Source organism: Petaurus breviceps, unplaced genomic scaffold (assembly GCF_028583685.1).
Source record: "Petaurus breviceps papuanus isolate PSGF00001 unplaced genomic scaffold, PetGlider_PUasm1.0 98, whole genome shotgun sequence".
Lineage (NCBI taxonomy): Eukaryota > Metazoa > Chordata > Mammalia > Diprotodontia > Petauridae > Petaurus > Petaurus breviceps.
In genome coordinates, this window is record NW_027187460.1 from 30,279,059 (window position 1) to 30,300,179 (window position 21,121).

The 21,121-nt window shown below is 35.1% G+C and overlaps 1 protein-coding gene across 1 annotated transcript in view; it reads right to left on the minus strand.

Annotated features, from left to right (window-relative positions):
* The window catches only part of FAM91A1 (family with sequence similarity 91 member A1), a 49,550-nt gene that overhangs the window by 9,946 nt on the left and 18,483 nt on the right, over positions 1-21,121 (minus strand). The window contains exons 7-19 of the mRNA XM_069081048.1: positions 21,008-21,098; positions 19,237-19,299; positions 16,139-16,245; positions 14,335-14,373; positions 13,814-13,926; positions 13,308-13,423; positions 12,505-12,617; positions 11,744-11,830; positions 9,421-9,553; positions 8,922-9,070; positions 7,631-7,765; positions 7,349-7,462; positions 5,643-5,715 (exon numbers count right to left, since the gene is read on the minus strand). Coding sequence (XP_068937149.1) covers positions 5,643-5,715; positions 7,349-7,462; positions 7,631-7,765; positions 8,922-9,070; positions 9,421-9,553; positions 11,744-11,830; positions 12,505-12,617; positions 13,308-13,423; positions 13,814-13,926; positions 14,335-14,373; positions 16,139-16,245; positions 19,237-19,299; positions 21,008-21,098 — 1,333 coding nt within the window. The remainder of the gene's footprint in view (positions 1-5,642; positions 5,716-7,348; positions 7,463-7,630; positions 7,766-8,921; positions 9,071-9,420; positions 9,554-11,743; positions 11,831-12,504; positions 12,618-13,307; positions 13,424-13,813; positions 13,927-14,334; positions 14,374-16,138; positions 16,246-19,236; positions 19,300-21,007; positions 21,099-21,121) is intronic.

Here is a 21,121-nt window from a genome sequence, read left to right on the forward strand (position 1 = left end):
TTTTTTTGCTTTTTGGAGGGAGAAGACAGGGCAGTTGGGGTTAAGTGACCTGCCCAAGGTCACACAGCTAGAAAGTGTTAAGTGTCTGAGGCTGGATTTGAACTCAGGTCCTCCTGACTCCAGGACCAGCACCACCCAGCCGCTCCCTACCATACTTCTTCAACTGTGTTCTATGCTACTAACCACTGAAACTTTTTGGAATCCTAACTATGTCATCCAACAAATATATTACCAATCCTCCTTCCCATATTGGTATCATGTGTAGGCTTGGTAAACGCACCTTGAAAACAACTCAGATGTCACAACCCACAATGGACTTTTCCTGATCTCTACTCTCACCTTAGTGCTTCTGAAATTTAGTGCTCTCTCTCTTTTTACCTATCTTTGTGCAAGGTTGCATTCCCCCAGCAAAACTGAAGTTTCTTGAAGGCAAGAACTCTTTCATTTTTGTCTTCGTGTTCCAAGCACATTGACCAGAGCCTTGCGATTTTTTAACTGCATTTAATAATGCATTATTAAATGCCTAGTAAAGGCATTTAATAATGTTTTTTGAATGTTTTTGATGTCTTCATACAATTCACTGTTAAAAATGTTTTATAGTTTAGGACCTCCTATGATGGCCTCTTTGGTGACTTCAATGAAAAAGTGTGTCAAAGTAAGGATTAGGAGAAATAGATGTGAATATATGGTTTATAAGAAATAAATGACAGGCATCAAATATTTAGAGATTATTTAGAAATCTCATACCTCTAAAATATTAACATTTTCTTCAAAAAGAGTTGCCAGGTACTAGACAAAGCAAGCACCAAAAGAATAAAAGGGAACATCACTCCTTAACAGGTAAGAAAAGATTTATTATGGGGCCAGGAAATAACCCTAAATCAGCACTCTGTGCACAGTCAGGTCATCTGTTCACGAGAGAGAAGATCAACATGTTTAGTCAACAAGAGGAAAGAATACTAATGAGAAAAAAGATGTAGCACACAATTGAGAAAATTCAGCATGAAATTACTGAAGCAAGCTACTAAAAATAAAAAATGAAGAATGGAGATTGGAATAATATCAACAACTGTAATAACTTCATCCAGAAGGTAAACCAATGTAAATTAATTATTACAACAAGGAGACCAAAAGAGCCCTGAAAACATCAATGTCAGCAAATACTGACTTGCCTACCAGAGATGGCTACACCAACCATGATGTACTAGAATATAAACTCATTTATAAATATTAAAGAGAAGAATGGATGATTATAAGCAATTATCATCTTATAATGCAGAGAGAAGCAGGAGAGGGTAAGACCAGTTTAAAGAAAACTTGGGAAGACAACCAAGTCAGCAAAGTCATCATGAGAGCATTGAAGGATGAAAAAGGAAGGGACTACAAATGGAAGAAAAATGGAAAACATCTACAAAAAAAATTACCAAAAAATTTTATCCACCAAGGATAATGGAACCACCATACTTCAATCTTCACCTCACAGTCCCTGAGATGCTTACAGAAGTAGTAGGAATGGCATTAATGAGAATGAAGTTTAAATGTAGTTGACTGAATCAAGTTTCTAGAAAGAACAGTACTGGAAGAAATACAACTGTGCGGGCATTGAGGGATTCATTTACAAGGTATCTAAATAAGCAGAAGATACCAAGAGTATAAAAAAAAACCCTCAGATCCTTGATTATTTAAAAAAAGGTTGCAGAGAAAACAATTATCAACCTTTATGCCTCTTCTCCCATCTACACAAAGTCTTCATAAGGACCATCTATTCATAAATTGAAGGTATTACTAGAGACCATGAAGGCTACTGTAAATGATGTTCAACAGTGGACCTCTTCTTTTACCATCTCAGAATATAAGGACCCATATTATGTCTATTGCAAAAAAAAAAGTATATGATGCAAAACAAAATGGGCCCTTAAATGTTCTTTTACAAGGTTCTCCCATCCACAGATCAAAATGACTCGAGAGTCCTTATAAAATAAAACAACAGAAATAACCCTGTTTGATCACCTTCTAATAAACAGGAAGAAGTATTCTAGCCCAAAAGTATTCACCACTGTACTGGAGAGGATGCAGTGTAGCGTCTAGACTGAAGTGGGATCTGCTGCGGATGCTCCAGTTTGTGGATAGAATTGTGTTCACTGCATTAAGCCCCAAGAGAGTGCAGAACCTCCTAGAAGACATCTGTATTTACTCAAAATAATCTGTCCTGGAAAAAACAAATGAATGAAGAGTGTCTATCACTCAAATTTCAACAGGTGTCGTAACAGATACCCTAAAAAACATGTCAGAGAGAAAGAGAGAGAATATCTGGGACAGAAAAGACAAATGGACAATAAGCAGGACCCAGAGCTGAAAGGGAGGAGAGCATGGTGAGGTTCTTTTACAAAACTTTCTGATACTTTTACTGACCCTGAGCATCCACAACAGTAAAGACCCATCTTTTCAATACAAATATTTTACTCATGTGTTACTGCATGGCAATGAGATAAAACGCCACTTTTTCTAAAAAACTAAAGAAGTCTATCAAAGAAAAGGCAATGCAAAGACATACTATGAATTTGAGCAGGCTGCATCATGTAACCAAGAAGGAACTCCAAAGAAGAACAGGAGTAAATCATGTCATCAAAGAATTGCATGACAGAAAGAAAAGGCAGGCTGGTCACCTGGCGAGAGCAAGGGATGACAAACAAACAGCCAGAGTGCTCCACTGAAATGCTCCTGATGTCAAGAGAAAGCAAAGTCACCCAGACAAGTACAGATGGGCTTCAATCAAATCGCTTCAATACAGGTACTGTAGAATCAGAGATCACAGATACATTTGAGTACTTAAGTATCACTAGTAAACTAAGGGAACACAGGCTTAAGGAAAATAAATAAAATAAAAGATTAGACAACTACATAAGTAAAATTATTTTAGATAACCTCAGAAGCATATTTAGGTCTCTACTAAACGGATTTGTTCATGGATGTTTATGAAAATTTGCATAAGTTCCATAAATAGGGACATAAACTGTATGGCATCTAAGGTCCCTTCCAATTCTGTGATTCTGGTACTTTGGACACCAGATTAATTCAAGTTCAAGAGAAAGGAGACCTTTGCATAACAAATGTCTGCACTCAGATGCACGTATCCATCACATAACAGAAACTTGATGAATTCTAAACTTTAGGATAGGAGGTTTAGAGCTAGAAAGGGCAGTAGGGATGATTTATTATTCATTCCAACATACCACTACCCCCATTATAGACCAAGAAATGAAAGTCAAGTTAAAATTAGGTGAGATACTCATTGGTTCAGTATCAGCAAAAATTACAAATCTGAGACATCTACTGCTACCTGTGCCCTATACCCACATCTACACAATAAGCTATTTCTGTGAAGATTTTTTTAAAAATGTATTACCAGACATTTAGGGCGTATTTTCTAAAGGCCCACTTTTATAAAATTATTTATTAGAAATAAGTGTGATGGGGGCGGCCAGGTAGCACAGCTAGTAAGAGCACGGGCTCCAGTGTTGAGAAGACCTGGAGATCAAATCCCAGGCTCAGACACTTAGCACCCACCCAGAAACACCTGGCCGTGTAACCTTGAGCAAGTTACTTAACCCCAATTGCTTAGGGGCGGCCAGGTGGCTCAGCGAGTAAGAGCACCAGCTCCAGTGTCGGGATGACCTGGATCAAATCCGGGCTCAGATACTCAGCACCACACCCAGAAATAATAACTGGCCGTGTAACCTTGAGCAAGTTACTTAACCCCGATTGCTTTAAAAAAAAAAAATAAGTGTGACTATCTCCAAGTTTCTACATGTCTATTTACATCTAAGCAAAAAAGATATCCACACATTCAAATTAATTTCTTCTATCTCATTACCTATCCATGAGGACTGGAATTAGGGGACAGGGAAGGAAGTAGAAATAAACTTCTAGTGTAGAAAAGTGTGAATTTGCAACAAAGCACTACCTTTAAAATAATTCTTGATACAGGTACGATTTCTATATGACAAGAAAAGTAGAAAATGGAAAATCTTAGACACAGAGTAAAAAACAATTCTATTACATTATTCTAAATTTTACCATTTTCTGAAAGGGAATACTGTGACATCAAGCATCTAAAAATAAACAATTATTCCAAGCTTCCAAATTTAGTTAATAAGAAAGGATTATTTTCTAACTAAAAGTTGGTAATTACTGCAGCATATGATTAGAAATGTTTAAAAAGTGATTTAACTGAATTCTAGTTTATATATAAAAGATTAGCATTGTGAACTTAAGTGCTTTACCAAAAAATATCCCGCCCCTGAATAATTTTTAAAGTATTCTTCCTACTTAAACACACACATGTATGTACACAAAATGTGTACAGCACAACATATAATAGTGTGCATATACATACATGTGTACACACATACATGTCTATATAAACACAGATACATATTTACATTTGACAAAACCTCTGATGATGTGCTTAGTCAAGATAAATGTAATATGGGCTGGACAATCATACAGTTTCATGAATTCACAGTTGATCATTGCCAATTGACCCCGCAATACTCAGAGTGCTGACTTCCAATCAATGCCAACCTGCAAGTCTCTTGTGGTATGCCCCAGAGCTCTGTCTCAAACCTGAATGCTTTCAACATTTTTCTTAATGACTTGGATAAATACACAGAAGGAGCATTTATCAGCTCTTCATAAAGCAGAAAATTGGGATGAGTAATATGGTAGATGACAGAATCAGGATTTTAAATGACTTCAAAGGCTATGCAATGCGCTAAAACAGATGTCAAACTGGTAGCCTACAAAACTCTAATGCAATAGAACCAAAGTAAACTACAAATTGGGTAATGTTCAGCAAAATAGACAAAAATACAATACAAAATCGATATTGTTAATTTGGCGGTTTTCTAAGTCAATAGCCTGCCTACAAGGATCCATCTCAATTTGAGTTTAACATCACTGAGTTCCCCATCAGCCTGCCCACAAGGATCCATCTCAATTTGAGTTCAATATCACTGGGTTAAAATACAAAATGATGAAGTTTGATAAGGATAAAAGAAGTGTAGAGTTTGCTGTTCTATTAACTATATAGGATGGTGGAGGATGGTGGAGACCTGACATCATGATGATGATGATGATGATGATGATGATAACTGTCAAAAAAAGCTTAGAGGTTTTAGCCAAATACTAGTATAACAAGTTAAAAGATGACACAATATTAGGAGTAACCAGACCAGAGATTTAAAAGTCCTTCCCCACTCCATGTCAGAGTGCTGTGTTAAATACTGAGTATTCTTTTAAGAAGGATATTGGCAAACTATAGCAATCAGAAGAGGGGAACAGAATGGTGTACAGACTCAGCCATGCCACATAAGGCATGGCAGAAAGAACTAGAGCCGTTTCCCTGTATTCAAATATATGATTAGTTCACTATACCTTCTCTTTGCCAAGTATCAAGGGAGAAATCTAAAATTGCATTCATTTATCCTAACAGCAGTAAGATGTTCTGCTCCATTTTCTACAGTGAATGTTATATAGATTATTAAACCAGCTGTGAACAATTCAAAAGTAAAAGATTACCCAGTCCCTAGCTCAGTACCTTGCACAAAGGAGCTTAATAAATATTTGCTGAGTTGAATTACCTCCTTGCAGTTCCAATTCATCAAACGGGAAAGGTATATGCATGATTTCACCCATTCCATGCATGCCATGGCCCTAAATACCAACAAATAAAAAATGTCAAAGGTACATAATAAAAATTTATACCTGGTCATATTGATGTCTAGAGCTGAAGAATGGACAACTCCCTCACCCATTGTACAGATAAAAGAACTGAGACCACCATAAGTGAAATGACTTGCTCACAGCTACATAAGCAGGATTAGAGGCAGGATCTGACCCCAGAGCCTTGGACTCCAGACAAAGTAGTTTTTCCATTGTGACATGCTGCCTCCTCCTCTCTCCCTTTTTACATATTCCAAGAATACTTCAGATCTCTCTTCCTCCTTGATCACAACTGGCATCTCATTCATCTGTTCAGTTTCTTAGGAAGAAAGATTGTGTCTTTTGTCTTTACATTACCAGCACGTAGCAGAATGCCTTGCCTATAGGCATTCCATTTGTTGAATTGAGTCAAATTACATAGAGCTTTGAAAGTTCAAAAAGTACTTTACATAAATTATCTTAATTTGATCTTCACAGAAATTTTGTGAGGAAGATACTCTAGACATTATCATTCTAATTTATAAATGAAGACACTGAGACTTAGGGAAGCTAATGTACTTGCCCCAGATCACATGGCTGGAGATAGTCCCAACATTCTTTCCATGGTACCACAAATGCCTCTGTATGACACTAGATGGAGTGGTATTAATAGCAAAATTGCACCCTGACATTCAACTGTAAACAACTTCCCATCCTGCTCCTGTCCTTTTTGAAAGGTTACAGCAACAAACCAAATCTCTCTAATTTTTTTTATATAAGCAGAAGGCTCCTAACTAAAAAAACTTTACTTTGGGGGGAAATTATATAAGCTGAAACATTCTATTTTAAAAGAAATTGAACTTTCAAACACACTTTACTCTTTTGGGGAGGGGAGCAACTGGGGTTAAGTGACTTGCCCAAGGTCACACGGCTGGTTTTTTATGTTAAGTGTCTGAGGAACAGATTTGAATTCAGGTCCTCCTGATTCCAGGGCCGGTGCTCTATTCACTGCACCACCAAGCTGACCCTAACATGTTTTATTCTTAAGAGTATTATTACCATACTTGCCTTTTCACTGTTATCCTATCACACAGGTACACAAGTTAAAAATTTAAACTCATACATAAAAAGTAAACAAAGAAATAAACATATGACCCTTCATCAAAAGTCTATTATTTGTATTTTAGCACATTAAAGAAAAATATTGGCTCTATTAACTTTTATATAACATAATAATGGTATTCTTTTAGGCAAAATTAAAATCAAATATCTTTTCTTAACATAAAACTATGACATTTTAATGTTTAAGTTAGAAGTTTGTTCTCTATTAGGTACAACAGAACCTCACTAATTTACATTAAGGTAACCATCTGAAGACTAGGAAGATTTTGAGTATCATCTATTGCACCTAATTCATATTACAAATGAGGAAACAAGACCAGAGAGGTTAAGCAACTTGTCAAAGGCCACACAGCAAATCAGGGGCATAGCCAGACTGAGAATCTATTCTTCTGAAGCCATTCACTTTATTTTCACGATTCCAAATTAATCAAGCCCAAACTAATATTTAGCCTCATTCTAAGAGAACTATCTAAGCAGAGTTAAAATGAGTCAAATTTTAGCATTTCAAATAAGCTTATAATACCTGAATTAAAACTGCAGAATGTGTTAAAGCATCATTCAGCATTGTAAGCACATTCGAAGTAGGAACTACTCCAGGATCATGACCCCAAGAAGTTATTAATAAGCGATCATAACCCTACAGGATACAAATGAACAACAGATAAGCCAACAAATAAGCAGTCACTTCTAAACATTATTTTAAAAACATTTTTAATAATTAACTTTAGGGTCAAACAGCAGCTCCCACCCCCTCAGCACTTCTCCCTCCCATGTTGAAAAAAAAAGTCACACGCACTCAGAATACCTGAAATATATCTGGAAGTTTTCGTAGCCTTGTACCTTTGGAAAGTAAGAGAGATGGTGGTCCTTGCCCAGTAATATGATAAATGTATAATTTAAACCAGACTGAACTGACTTCGGGTATCGCTGGTCCAATATGCTACAACAACAACAAAACAGATCTCAATACCAAATTAAAGGGGAAGTTGAAATTAGTAACTTCATGCATTCACTAAATACAGATGACAACCAAGTATTTTTCCACAAAATGCTAAATATTTCATTTCTGTGGCTGCTACATTTGTGAAAATACATTTCAAATGACCCAGAAATATAATGGCTAGAATCTATACCAGTAACTGAAAGACAAGGCTGCAGAATGTAACTGAAAAGACCTCCACTGTACATCAGAAGTTAAAGTGCAATGAGACCATTCACTCAAACAAACATTGACTGAGTACATGCTTTGTTCAAGGTTCTGTGCTTGGTGCTGTGGGAGACAGAAAGATGTATAGGACAAAAAGCACGAGTATATAACCAAATTCTAGTGGATCATAAGTATCATCTTTGTACGGCATAGAAAACAAGTTTTATGCCTGTAAAGGCATCCCTAGAAGTATGGTAATCTGACCACATAATGTTTCACTGGCATTCAAATCTAAGTTAATCAGAACCCCTCTTGATGTTACGGTACATCTGCATTTCAAGAATTCTACTGAACGCTGCCCAGTGGGGTGGACTTTATACACTGACAGGAAGAAAACAAGAAGCAAGCACAAGGAATGCTTGTTGCTATAGCAGCCATTTCCTTTCTTTACCCTGTGCTCTTCAATTCCATCTCAAGGTCTGTGGGCCTGGGAAAAGGAACAAGCCAGGCCTGAAAATGGTACTGAGGACTTTCTGCTATGTGCACAAAAGTAGATGAAATAAAGTTGCAAATTCCAAAGATAATTTCTTAACTTTGGATAACTGTAGAGGAGCATTTGACATATAACTTAGGATTTCAGAGTCATTGATTTTCAAATCAAATAACATCTTCACTCCCATCTGCACAAGACTTAATTTGTCCTTATCAGATATCCCCAAGAAATGTGAGATAAAATTCATAGCTTTTAAGAATGTATACTCTCCAAGCAAAGGCGATAATCCTGTGGCTCCATCAGACAGCATTGTTTATTTTCTAATTCTGATATCTTGGAGGTCTCTAAGAACAACTCAAGGTCAAAGAGGATCATGATGGCCACCCTATGTTGCCTCCTGGTGGAAGTAAACATTACTACCCCTTTGAGGAGATATTCTTTTTACAATATTATTACCTGGGGAGTACAGCTGCTGATGGGTCGGATTTCATTGGTGAGGGGAGCCATGGAAACAAGTAGAGAATAATTTTTGTTTAAGACTCTACTGCAGGTGGCAGGATCCAAACCAAGGAGGCTTTCACATCGTAAAAGATCCAAAGGAAAACCTGAATTATGAATAAGAACACACAACATAATGAGAATCAGTGAAAATCTGAAGGATAATGGGTAAGAGAAAGAGTTTAAAAGCTTATCATCTTAAATTAACCTATTAACAAGTTCTTGACATACTTGACAGCAAGAGAAGGGAAAACTAAAGCTGATGCTCATTCACATCTTAACTTATAAAGTATAGATGGTAGAGAACTATCTTTAAAAACATACCTCTAGTTATAAACTCAGTATTTTATCTTTTATCTACCCCTCAGGATCAAATATGTAAAGATAATCTATTTAATTTTATTGCAAACACTTCTCATGGAATCATGGCTTTAAAAATCATATGCAGTTATCATACCATGATTTGGTTGTTCTGGCTGCGCCGTTTGTGCAACTAGATCTTTATTGTGTCGTAAGAACAATATTGTGTTTCTCAGAGTAAGTGCATGATCAAAATATCTTTGTGCTTCTCCTTCACCAGTACTCTGAACCTAAGTCAAGAGAATAAATCCAACAAATAATACATTCACTTTAACAGATCATATTAACATCGTACAGATAGATACTAAGTTCATACTTAAAATTAAAAATCAGTAAGTTTGTTCAAGCAATATGAAACCAAGCCCTGCCAATTCACTTGTGTTTCAAATTAACACTCCCCAGCTAGAGCAATGAAAAATGATACCAGTAGTGCTCCTATGTGTGGGGTGATATTACTGCAACTTGAACAGTGGCTTCCCTCTTTCTTCATGACACAAAAATTAAAACAAATGATTTTAAATGATAGTACAAAATTAACAAAATAGCTTCCACTGCTGGGCCATCAAAATCAGACATATCACTTGTTGCTGACAATGATTAAAGGCAAAACCAAGAGTGATTTATTAGAAAACTGACACCTCAGTAAACTCCCTAAGGAATAAAAACTAGTTCTTCTAGAAAACACACAGTCAAAGAGCTGAACTCAATTTATTTGAATGTGTTGCTAATAGAGGCAAGATTGTGGATTACATCCCCACATAAGTCAATTATTCTCAGAGGGGAAAAATATAGGATAGGGCCACAGATTGTACCTCTATTCTTATATAATCGTGTCAGAAACTTTGTATTACATATCACATGTAGAACTGAACACAAAATACAGAGCACATGTCCTACCAACACTGGGCCAGTAATATCACCTTTGTATATAAAGGGCAGCATATATATTCAAAGAACTGGAAAACTAGAGGACAAGCCCACATACAATATTAAAAAAAAAATTAATCCCATGGAATGGACAAGGCCAACTAAAAAAGCTAAATCAAAATCAGAAAGCTTCAAAAACTGGGTGTAAATTATGGTTAAAAACTAAACACTGGAATACAGAATCCTTTATTAAGGATTAGCTATACCATAAAAAAAGGTGAAAAATTATGAGAAAGGTGAACTAACCTGGTAATTACTACATTAATGAAAGATAGGATAAGGTTAAAAAAAAATAGCCTAGGAATCAAAATTCATTGTGTTAGCACACAAGGAAAGTTCCTAAGTAAAGAAAAGGGCTCGATAAGAAAAAAGGCTGATGTGATTTTTAAAATGTCGGAAGAGCAGTGAAAATACAATATAAGACATACAAAAGGAAAGTATTGAAGATTATCTCAGAAATGTTTCCTTTACTAATAACAGGAACAAAAGTTCTACAAAAAAAGAGTAAAAAATAATATTAGATTTTTTAAAAATAGAAACACATCAGAATTACCACAAATTCAGCAAATAGCACATTAATATACAGGGCTGATAAATGAAGACCAGAAGGTACCATAATTATTAGTCAAGAAACAAATTAGGCGCACAAACTGTTGGCAGACAAAGAGAAGGAACACAACAGAGAGGAAAATATCAAGGGGATAGAAAACACCAATAAAGGGGCAATCAAGATTTATAGCTAGGAAAACTAGGGCTGTACTCACTGGGAAAAAGTTGGTTAAGGGCAAATATGGCTGAAGTCTTCAAGATGCTAAAAGGGATAGTGAGAGTGGACATGAATAACTGTGATACCATGGGATACTGTTCCACATTTAAAAGTGGAACAAAAGTTCAGGTAAAGTTCAGGTAAATCTCACCAACTGGTGAACTTAACAATGGGGTATTAAAGATATAATTTAAGGGAACAATCACAAGATTGTATATTTTGAGCTGTAAGGGACACTAGCAGCTATCTCGTCCACCCCTTTTATTTTACAGATAAGGAAACTGAGGGCCCAGAGAGAAGAGACTTGCCCAAAGTCACACAGCTCATAAAGTGGCAGAGGCAGGACCCGAAACCAAATCTTCTGACTCCAAATACAATGCTCTTTCCACATCCCCAAAGTTATTTTGGAATTAAGTAACTTCCAGACCCATATTTCTAACCCTGCTTCTACATAACTAAATTAATTATCTCTATAGAGGTAAATTAATGGTCATGTCTCTCTTTCCAGTAATCAGTAGACTTATCCATTCAGTATGTCAGGGCCTCAAAGACTGACAAGAATAAATGCACTTAAAACATTTAAAGAGGAAAATAAATAAATATATTTTAAAACTAGTGATACTTGTAATATCACCTAGCTTCTTAATTTTATCGGTGCCCATTAGTTCTTTCTGCTCAGAAGTACAGATAAGTACACTGAAAGTTTCATATTGAAAGTTTAAATTACCTTTTCAAGTTCTACAAGAAAACTGTCCAGGGATTCATCAGATAGTTTCCCAACTTCAAACATAGTCACTGCATGACTTTTCAAGTTCTAAAAGAGAAATCCAAGAAAGGAAAAACAAGTTTAATTTGTAAATATTTTCCAAGTTTTTCTTTTTTTTAATAATCAGGTATGCTTCAATTTAAGAAACTCCAATAAACTACATTCCACTCCTCCCGCTCACCCCACAAAAAAAAACCTTTTTTAAAAAATTAGAGGATTTTCTTCATATTTCAATGATTGTTTTCATTTGACAAAATGATTCGATACAAGCTCCTTGAAACACACTGATCAGTTATATTTTAAATATAGCTTGGATAACCAGAAAAGTAATTACATACTTTAAAAAAAATTAAATTACATTCATGACTTGTTTTTTACACCACCTACATTTCCCAGTATTTCCTGCCCATCTCCCCCTCAAAGAAAGTCATCACTTATAATAAAGAATAAAAATGAGGAAAAAATAGTTCAGCAAAACTAATGAACCCAAACAGTCTAACATTACATGCAATATTTCAAGCCCATAGCTCCCATTTTGTGTAAGAGGTAAGGGTAACCTTTCTTACCTCTCTCCTTTGGGTGTGTATATGTGTGTGTTTGCACATTTGTTTTCAGAAACTAATCTATTATATGAAGCAATGTACAAATGCATCACATTAGTTCATATTTAATCTATTTTATAATTTTAGAAGTTTTCAGGTTTTAAGAAGAAATTTACATACTGGTGAAAGATTTCCCATCATTAAAAAGGCAGTGAGAGTTGAATCAAATAGGAAGGCAATACGCTTCGTGTATCCTGTAGAAAGACTCAAGCTGCTTATGCTGGCTGTGTCAGCTAAATTAAAAAAAAAATGTGCAAATCATATTTACAATCAGCTAAATCAAGAGCTTGCTTTATCTGTGCAGTCACTAAAAACAGTTCACTAAATCTAGAAATATTGCAATCTCATCACTTTCACTTCAACTTTATTTCAACTGATGATGAAAAAGTATATATTCATTCAATGCAATGAATACATATGAAAAATACTAACAGAGGCACCCAGTCATACAAATAAGAAATTAGATTCAAAAAACATATCGCTGTTAATAAAGCTTCCATGTATATGAAAGATTTAATGAAAATAATTTTCACTTCATTTTTATTTAATGACCATCTCAACAAATTCTAGAGATCCTTTTCTATTCCTTTTATCATAGACGCCTTTCTCATACTTCACAATTATAGCCATATCCTGGATGATTGTTTGAACCATCAAATTCTAACCAAGTGTTTCTTCGAAAAATTTAATAAAATTTACAGGTTTCGAACCTTTATATAAATAATAAATAAGAAAACAAACTGGTAGTCATCCTCATTTTCCTATGCTCATTCCCCACCAAAAAAACAATTTTTCAATTCTTAAACAGCAACAACTCTGAATATATGTGAAAGTTAATACTGTTTTGATACACAGACTAAGTTCATTTCAAATCTTCCATATTCACATACATAATCTGAATTAAACCAAGAGTCAATGCTCACCTGGGTCTTCTTGACTATTTGTGTCTGTATCAGTTGCTGAAGAAGCTTCTTGAACAGGACTCCTACTTTCCCCACCATCCCATGAAAGGAGCATCTTTTGTGGATCTAAAGTACTCCTAGTGATGAATGAGTAAATTTAAATTGAATATACAACACTGTGTGACCTTGTGAAAACATCTACTGTTAGCATTTATATATTATACACAATTTTAAATCGATGGTATGTTCTGACCAAGACCTGGGGTATAAACCAACATTGTGTTTATCACAACTAAGGTTTAAAATATGAATGACAAGTTAGGTGAGAGGTAGCACAGTATGACAGAAGGAACACCAGACTGGAAATTAAGAGATTTAAACTCTCATACCAGACCTATCACTAACTAGCCATTACCTCGACTAAGTCACTTCACAGTCACATTTTTCTCATCTGTAAAATAACGGAGTTTAGAATTGCTAAGGCCCTTTGCATCTTAAAAATTCCATGATTCTATAAAAGTATTTACTTTAATCGGTTTACAGAAGGAACATTCCGCCATGATGAATGAAGTTGATCCAAATTAATTACTTGTCCTTTCTTATGGGCAAAACCTAATCGACAGTACATGGAAACCGCATTCTGAAAATAAAAATATATAGATTACTACTTAGATAGGAACAAAATACCTATAGGGAATGGATGAAAGAAAGTATCAGGACAGTTTATAACTGTGGTTCTTAAGTATTTTCACACCCCACAACTATCCAAATAGTTTTTTTAGATAGCTGTATATTCCCCTAGGAATCTTGATATATCTGAGGAAAAAAATACAGGAGGACCCAGAAAGTACTCATACAGGTCAGTTTTCCAAAGGCTTAATAATTCTAGTCTCTGTTCCTCTCTTAAGAATACTCCTGAGAATCTTAATCCAGTCTCCGATCTACCTAGCCTCACTGACTTACAGTGAGAAGAAAACGTTGACAAAAATCATTAAGCTTTCAATTTAAACAATGAAATAAAATTAAATTTCTATATAAAATTACATACCTTCACTAGTGATAAGTCTATCTCAAGGACATTTGCAAGCTAGGAGAAAAAAGTCAAAAGTAAGAAGTCAAAAATAGAAGCTTATAAAGGAGGATGCACATTACCATTTGGTGAACATTATTATTAAAATAATGTATATTATAATTTTAAAAGTGATGGAGACAATTAACCAAATTTTTTTTTAAAACCCTCAGGTTCAGAAAGGATATAATACTCATTATTCCTACTTCTACAGGGCTTCCCAGGTGACTTCTTATAGCTGCTTAGCTCAGATGGGGGCCTCTCTAACCACTCCCAGACCCACTAGGCAGCTCCTAGCTGCCTGAAATACTGACATGTCTCCTCTCCTTTCTCTACATAATAACTTCCTTTGCAGGCTTAGCAACTCGGACTCCTCTGGGGGAGTTCACCTCCTTCTCCTCCCATTCCCCATTATTGTCACCACTCTCCTTTCCTCCACACTTATCCTGTATTTCTTTATCTGTGCACTCGTTCCCCCTGCCCACTCCCATGGAATTTTAATTTGATGCCAAAGAATATCTCCTTTTTGTCTATGAATCCCCAGTAGACAGAAGGGTTTAGTGATAAAGAGCCAAGAAGACCTAGGTTCATGTGTTGCCTCTAACACATACTTGGCTGTGTAACCCTGGGCAATTTCATTCACCATTCAGCGGTAAAGAAACTCTCTAAAACTGTAAGATGGTGAGAAAGAGCTAACACACAGTGGTAGAGCAAGTTTCCTCATTTGAGAACTCCCTATATACACGAAGTTCAGGTCTAGTACCTATCCCTACCTTGCACACAATAGAAATCTAACAAATGTTCCCTGAATTGAACTGGTACCATATGGTAGAAGCAAACAGACTAACAGGACTGCATGAAGTAAAGAAGCCAGACAACAAAGGAGGAAAAGGAGTAAGGATCCAAAGGAAAGGACTCAATTAGAAGGATATGGCATAAGTCTAGGTAAAGCAGAAAAGATAAGCCCCAACCACTATAACTCATTATCTCTTCCATAGTCTTACCTACACCAGACACCATACCCTGAAGAACCTTATGCCTTGGGGCACTGCTGTCCTGACTGGTGACTGCTGCTCCCCTGAACCCATGCTTCATTTCACTTCCTTCTCTCTGGCCATTTCTTCCATAACTTTGCCAAGAACCTTGTCACCTCCAATTTCCCTCCTGTTCTTAGATCACTCTGCCAGTAGTCTTCAATAGATTATATAAATCTACTTTCTTTATGGTCCCACTCACCATCATGGTAACCAAAGCACCCCTCCCTAGCCACCACTCCCTGAGTTGTCGTCTCTCCCAAAAGAAAATAAGCTCGTTGAGGACAGGGACTATCTTTACCACTGTATTTGTGTCCCCAGCATTTAGTACAATGTCTGGGACACAGTAAGTGCAAAATAAATGCTTCCTTCATTAATTCATTCCCAAACGGAAGAATTATTTTAAAACACATTTATTTCACATATTCCCTGACACAGTTATGATTTTAAAAGGTTCCTGGATATACAAATGCCATCCATATTTTTTTGCCTCTAAATAATATGATTATGGAAAGTCATTTGACAAAATGTATAAGGGTTAGTTTTTTTAATTTTCAATATGAATAAGAAATAATTTGAAGAAATAATTTTCTTATGAGCTATAAATGCCTAAAATATACTAGACCTTTAATACTGTTCAAAAAAAAACAATTTATCCAAATCATCAAATCAAATTTTGTCTTCTTTATTACAAGTACATTTTATGTGTTTCTCAGATTTTGTTTCTTATTAAGAACTGTCACACTTACCTCTGCAACATTAGTGTGCTCATCTATTGAAACAAATATCTTGTACAGTAGAGTTTCAAAATAATCACCTTGGACCCGGTTCATTACAAAACCTTCAAGCGGCGGTACTTAAAAGGAATACAAATTTCCTTAGGGACATAATTTTAATAAATATAAAACTATAGTTTAAATATCTTACCAGGGATAAAAAGTCAGTCACCTGAATCTGATCTTTGACAATTTTAAGTGACCCAGGGAAAGTTTCCAAAAACTGTCAATTACCAAACATTGTTTCATTATAGTCAAAATCAAATAAAAAACAAGAGTATCAAGGAATCTAAAAGTTGGTGGGTCCCCCAAGGACATAGAGTAAAAGCCATACCTAACAAAACTATTTTTTGTTATTTTTGTCTATTTTTTCCACACCTGGAGAACTGATCATATAACTTCTACCTGAGAACCTCAGTTGATGGAGAATACACTGAGCCTACATAAGCTCTTGAATTGAGGACCATAATCTCAAGAATATAAAAGCAAATGCTAAACAGACTACTAGAGGTCATTCATTACCTCTATGAAAATGTTATGTGAAAAGATGCCAGAGAATCAAGACTGCTCCAGTGGAATTTGGGATTATTCTCTGGTCAACTACTGCATAAGGTCTAAGGCAGGGAGCAGATGCCTTAAGAAAACGAGGTCAATGTCATGCAGAGCAGTGATTAGGTTGGAAGAAAATGTGTTGTACAGTAGAATCTCTCTACTCTTTCCATTTAATAATCTTTTCTCCTGCTTCTCCCCTAATCTATTTCCACATATCTCTCTTAGTTTCCTTATCCCTCTCTTTCTTCTCCTATCCTTTAAGTAGTCATCATTTAGAATTAAAGTAGCGATAATTTAGAAACAGTTTTTGTATTTATTTAATTGAGCTTTTATGATATATGTTCTTAATTTTAAAAGAAGATTTAAAATTTTTCTCTTGGAAAAAAATCCTCAAGTTGATTATAAATTTATTTTTATTTGTATATGCCCTTAAGCTGTTTGTTTTGTGGGGCTTTTTTGGATCAGTAAAGTTTCCCCATTTCCATTTTACATCTTTGATCCTTAAGTTATGACTAAAATGAATTTTAACTTGAAAGTATAAACTGCCAACAGTATTTTGATGTAAAAATGTTTAACGTGTATTTATTTGATAACCCAAAAGTCATAAGTATGCCATAGCACTACTCATAAGCATACAACAAAAATGAGGGCTGACAATGTTTTGAAGTAATTTTCAAATAAATTGTAGTGAAAAAAAAAAACTGCTACCAGTGAACAGAGAGGGAAAAGAAGACTTCAGAATGGAAATGCTTTTTGAGTGACATGGTTTAGAGTGGGTCTCAAAGAACTGGTAGGTTCTGGAAAGGCAGGGAGGAAAGAAAAAGATATGCCAGGTGGGACAGCAGAAATAAAAGCACAGAGGTAGAAAATTAGCAAGTTTCTTCAGGAGACAATGAACAACAACTAATGTATGTGTAATGCTTTAAGGTTTACAAAGTGCTTTCCTCACAAAATTTGCTTGGTTAAAGTGGAGAGTTGAGGAAGTTAAGGAGCTGGAGATAAGACTTAGAAGGAATGTGAAGACTAAAGTATGACAGATCTTGTATGACAAGTAAAAGAGTATGGATTGCTTTGTATATGCAAAGCCACTGAAGATTTCTGATTGGGGAATACAGCATGATCAAAAATGTGCTTTAGGAAGATTTACAATATGAAAATGTACAAGATGAATTAAGGAGAAAGAGTGGAGACAAGGGAAAATCGGGCTATGTCATGAAAGACTTGGCCTTTTCCTAGTTAATTGTTCTCATGAAGTAGGCTTGGTCAGCGGCAGCAGAAACAAAAGAAACTACGTCCTATCTCAAATCCCTGAGACTGGCAAATATGGCAAAATACAAAAATGACAAATCTTGGGAGGCTGTATGAAGCCAGTCACAACTGTGACTTAGTCCCATTTATGAAAAATAACTTGGAATTTTAGTAGAAAAATCACTAAACTATAAAAGCCCAATGATACTAATACTGAAAATATGTTCCAAGGAGGTTAAAAACATAAGGAAAGTTCCCAAATATACAAAAATATTGAGAAAGACAATTTTGGTAGAAGTTATTATCAGAATCTATTTGTGTAACAATAATTTGGCAGTGAAATACAAACAGTATCCAAGCAGTCAAAAAATACTAATGTGTATTCTTTAATATCTAAATTAGACTCTTGGAGTAGGTATGATTCATTAGGTTTTTCAGATTTTGTGCTCCCTATGTTTCAAGTTTTGAAAGTATTTTCAGTATCAACTAACTCCTTTTTAGAATATTTATATCACTAAGTGGTTCTTCTAATACAAATCATGTCTAAATACATTTTATGAGGTTAAATCTGTTTTATCACCTAAACACCACCCAAAACTATAAATCACATAAGAACAGCAAAGTTTTCATATTATTTTAAGTAGAAAATGAGCAAAGTAAATTATTTCACTAACAGGGTCAAATCATGTCAGACTAGTACAATTTAACCATTTTCAGCATTGCTACCACGAGTTAGAGCACCTGACAGCTGTGATTCAGAACTACTCCAAGATGCTTATGTGTTCTCCACAACTCGTACAGAGATTAAACACAAAAACATTAAAATATCCCAAGGAAAAATAAGATGAACAAATATAAAAGTCACTTAAGACATTGGGAAAATGAAGTATTTATTGAGAAATGTAGTTATCAGAATGTCCCCCACCCCCTTAACTATCCTACTCATCTATGAAAGCAGAACTCAAAGGCTGACCACTGCACAGACTTCCAGACCTCCCACATCAATAACAGTAGTCTTCCTCAAGCTTCCTCATACAGCATTCTGTAACTCTGCAAAGCTCTTATTATGAAATACTGTATTACTGTATAAAACTATCTGCATTAGCATCTTATCCATCTATTAGATAGACTACAAGCTTCTAAGGGTAAGGACCATCTTTTATATAAATATTGTTATCTCCCTTAGTGCCTAAGACATTTTTCTGCACATAGTATCCAATACAGACACTTCATAAATGTTGTAAGGTATTATATTAATAACATATACATACCTGCAATACAACTGTCATCAGATATGGGTACATCAAGATAAATAAATCCTTTGTTATATAAACCTACAGAAACAAGAATACATTGTTTTAGATTTACAAAACTAAATTAACTATTTTCTGTACTTCTCTTTACTCCCTCCAATCCCCTCCAAAAGACTGAAAATATTTTGCAGGATAGCACAGACACTTTGCACTCAAATTTTTTTAAAATAAGTTTAAACGTGTTCAGTATTTTTCATTTTGTCTATTTATGACACTATTAACACTTTCTACATACAACTGTGACAGGTTTTTTAAAATTTAGTTATCAGTAACCTAGAAGGTAAAAAGTGACAAAGGGATGTGGTTAACACTACTGAATAGACACAGACAACCAAAAAGCAAAGAAGGTAGTGAAAGTTTTGGCAGGCTGAAAGGAAAAGTAAGAAGCTCTCGGCCTGAATACAGAGCTAAAAAGGAGGTTGAGAGCACTGGGCAAGAATTATGCTGGCCTACTTAGAGGCCTACTAAAATTTTGCTCATTTAGCTTCAAAAGACTATTTAAGTTCCTTCTCTCTCTCTCTGTCCAAATGATTTTTGAAATCCTATCCCTATTCTCTTTTACTCTTCCTAACTTCTACTACAAATGCACAATTATACGTTATGCAAATTCTTTCAAATATTAAAGTTTATATCTGGCTATCATTGCATACATTTCATACAGGTTTAACCCAGAACTTTCCTGGATTCTAAGATACAAGAGAACTATAGACTCACAGGACCACAGGTTAAGAGTTGGAAGGGACCTTAGAGACTACTGAATCTAGTACCCTCATTTTGCAGATGAAATTAGGATGAAATTTGCAGATTGAAATGAAAATAATTTGCAGAAATTGAGGATCAGAGAAGTTAAGCGAATTGCTCAGGGTCACACAGCTAGTAAATGTCTGAGGCAAGATTTAAGTTCCAATTCTTCTTGACTGCAAGCCCAATATTTCTGCCTACTATAGGAATACGCTTACAAAATTTTCTTAGTATTTAACAAATACTTCTTCATTTTGACAAACTACAAATAACAATGTGTTACTATCTCCCCATGTTGCATCTCAAAATTTAAAAGCTTAAGAAAAAAATACTTTTTGTTCCTTTAGATGAGATTTTTCTATCATTGTTTATGTTTCTAATATCAGACTTGCTCCTTTTAACAATTTGTAATCTTACAAGTAGAATAGCTTAAAACTCATCTCTAACTATTTTTCCAAATCCCCCAAAATACTCTGAATTCCAAGGGTATCTATAGCCAATGCTATATTACTTAGCACTAACCCTAACCAATGCACAGTGCCATTAATTGTTCTCTATTTGTTAAATATATGTTTCTCTCATCTCCCCAAGCAGGGACTATCTTATACCTAAAATTACAGGTTCACAGTTTTAGAGTTAGAAGAGACCTTAAAAGTCATCTAATCCAACTCCCTCCTTTTACAGATGAAGAAACAGGCCCAGAGAGATTAAGTAGTCTGCCCAAAGTTACATACCAAATAATTTTCTGAATATGTTCAAAATTAGATAAATCTCTCTCATGATGTTTTAAGTTTCTAGTCCTTATCAATTACTGTGGTTCTACTGGGAAAAAATGAACGCTTGATATTTGGCAGCATATTCCCATAGAAAATGTCTAAAGAAACGGGAGTTTCATCTACATTAATCAGTGAATAAATGCTATTAAACCTTTCAATGCTTAAATACAAGTTTATATGTTGCCTAAAGGAATGTTTTAATAACCACTTACTATGTACTACATTGTAGTCTAGAGATCCAGACAGCTGAGGACCTGAATCGATGATCTTATCAACAGCACATTTCTCAGGCAAAGTGCATATCTGAGGAAAATAATAAAATTTTC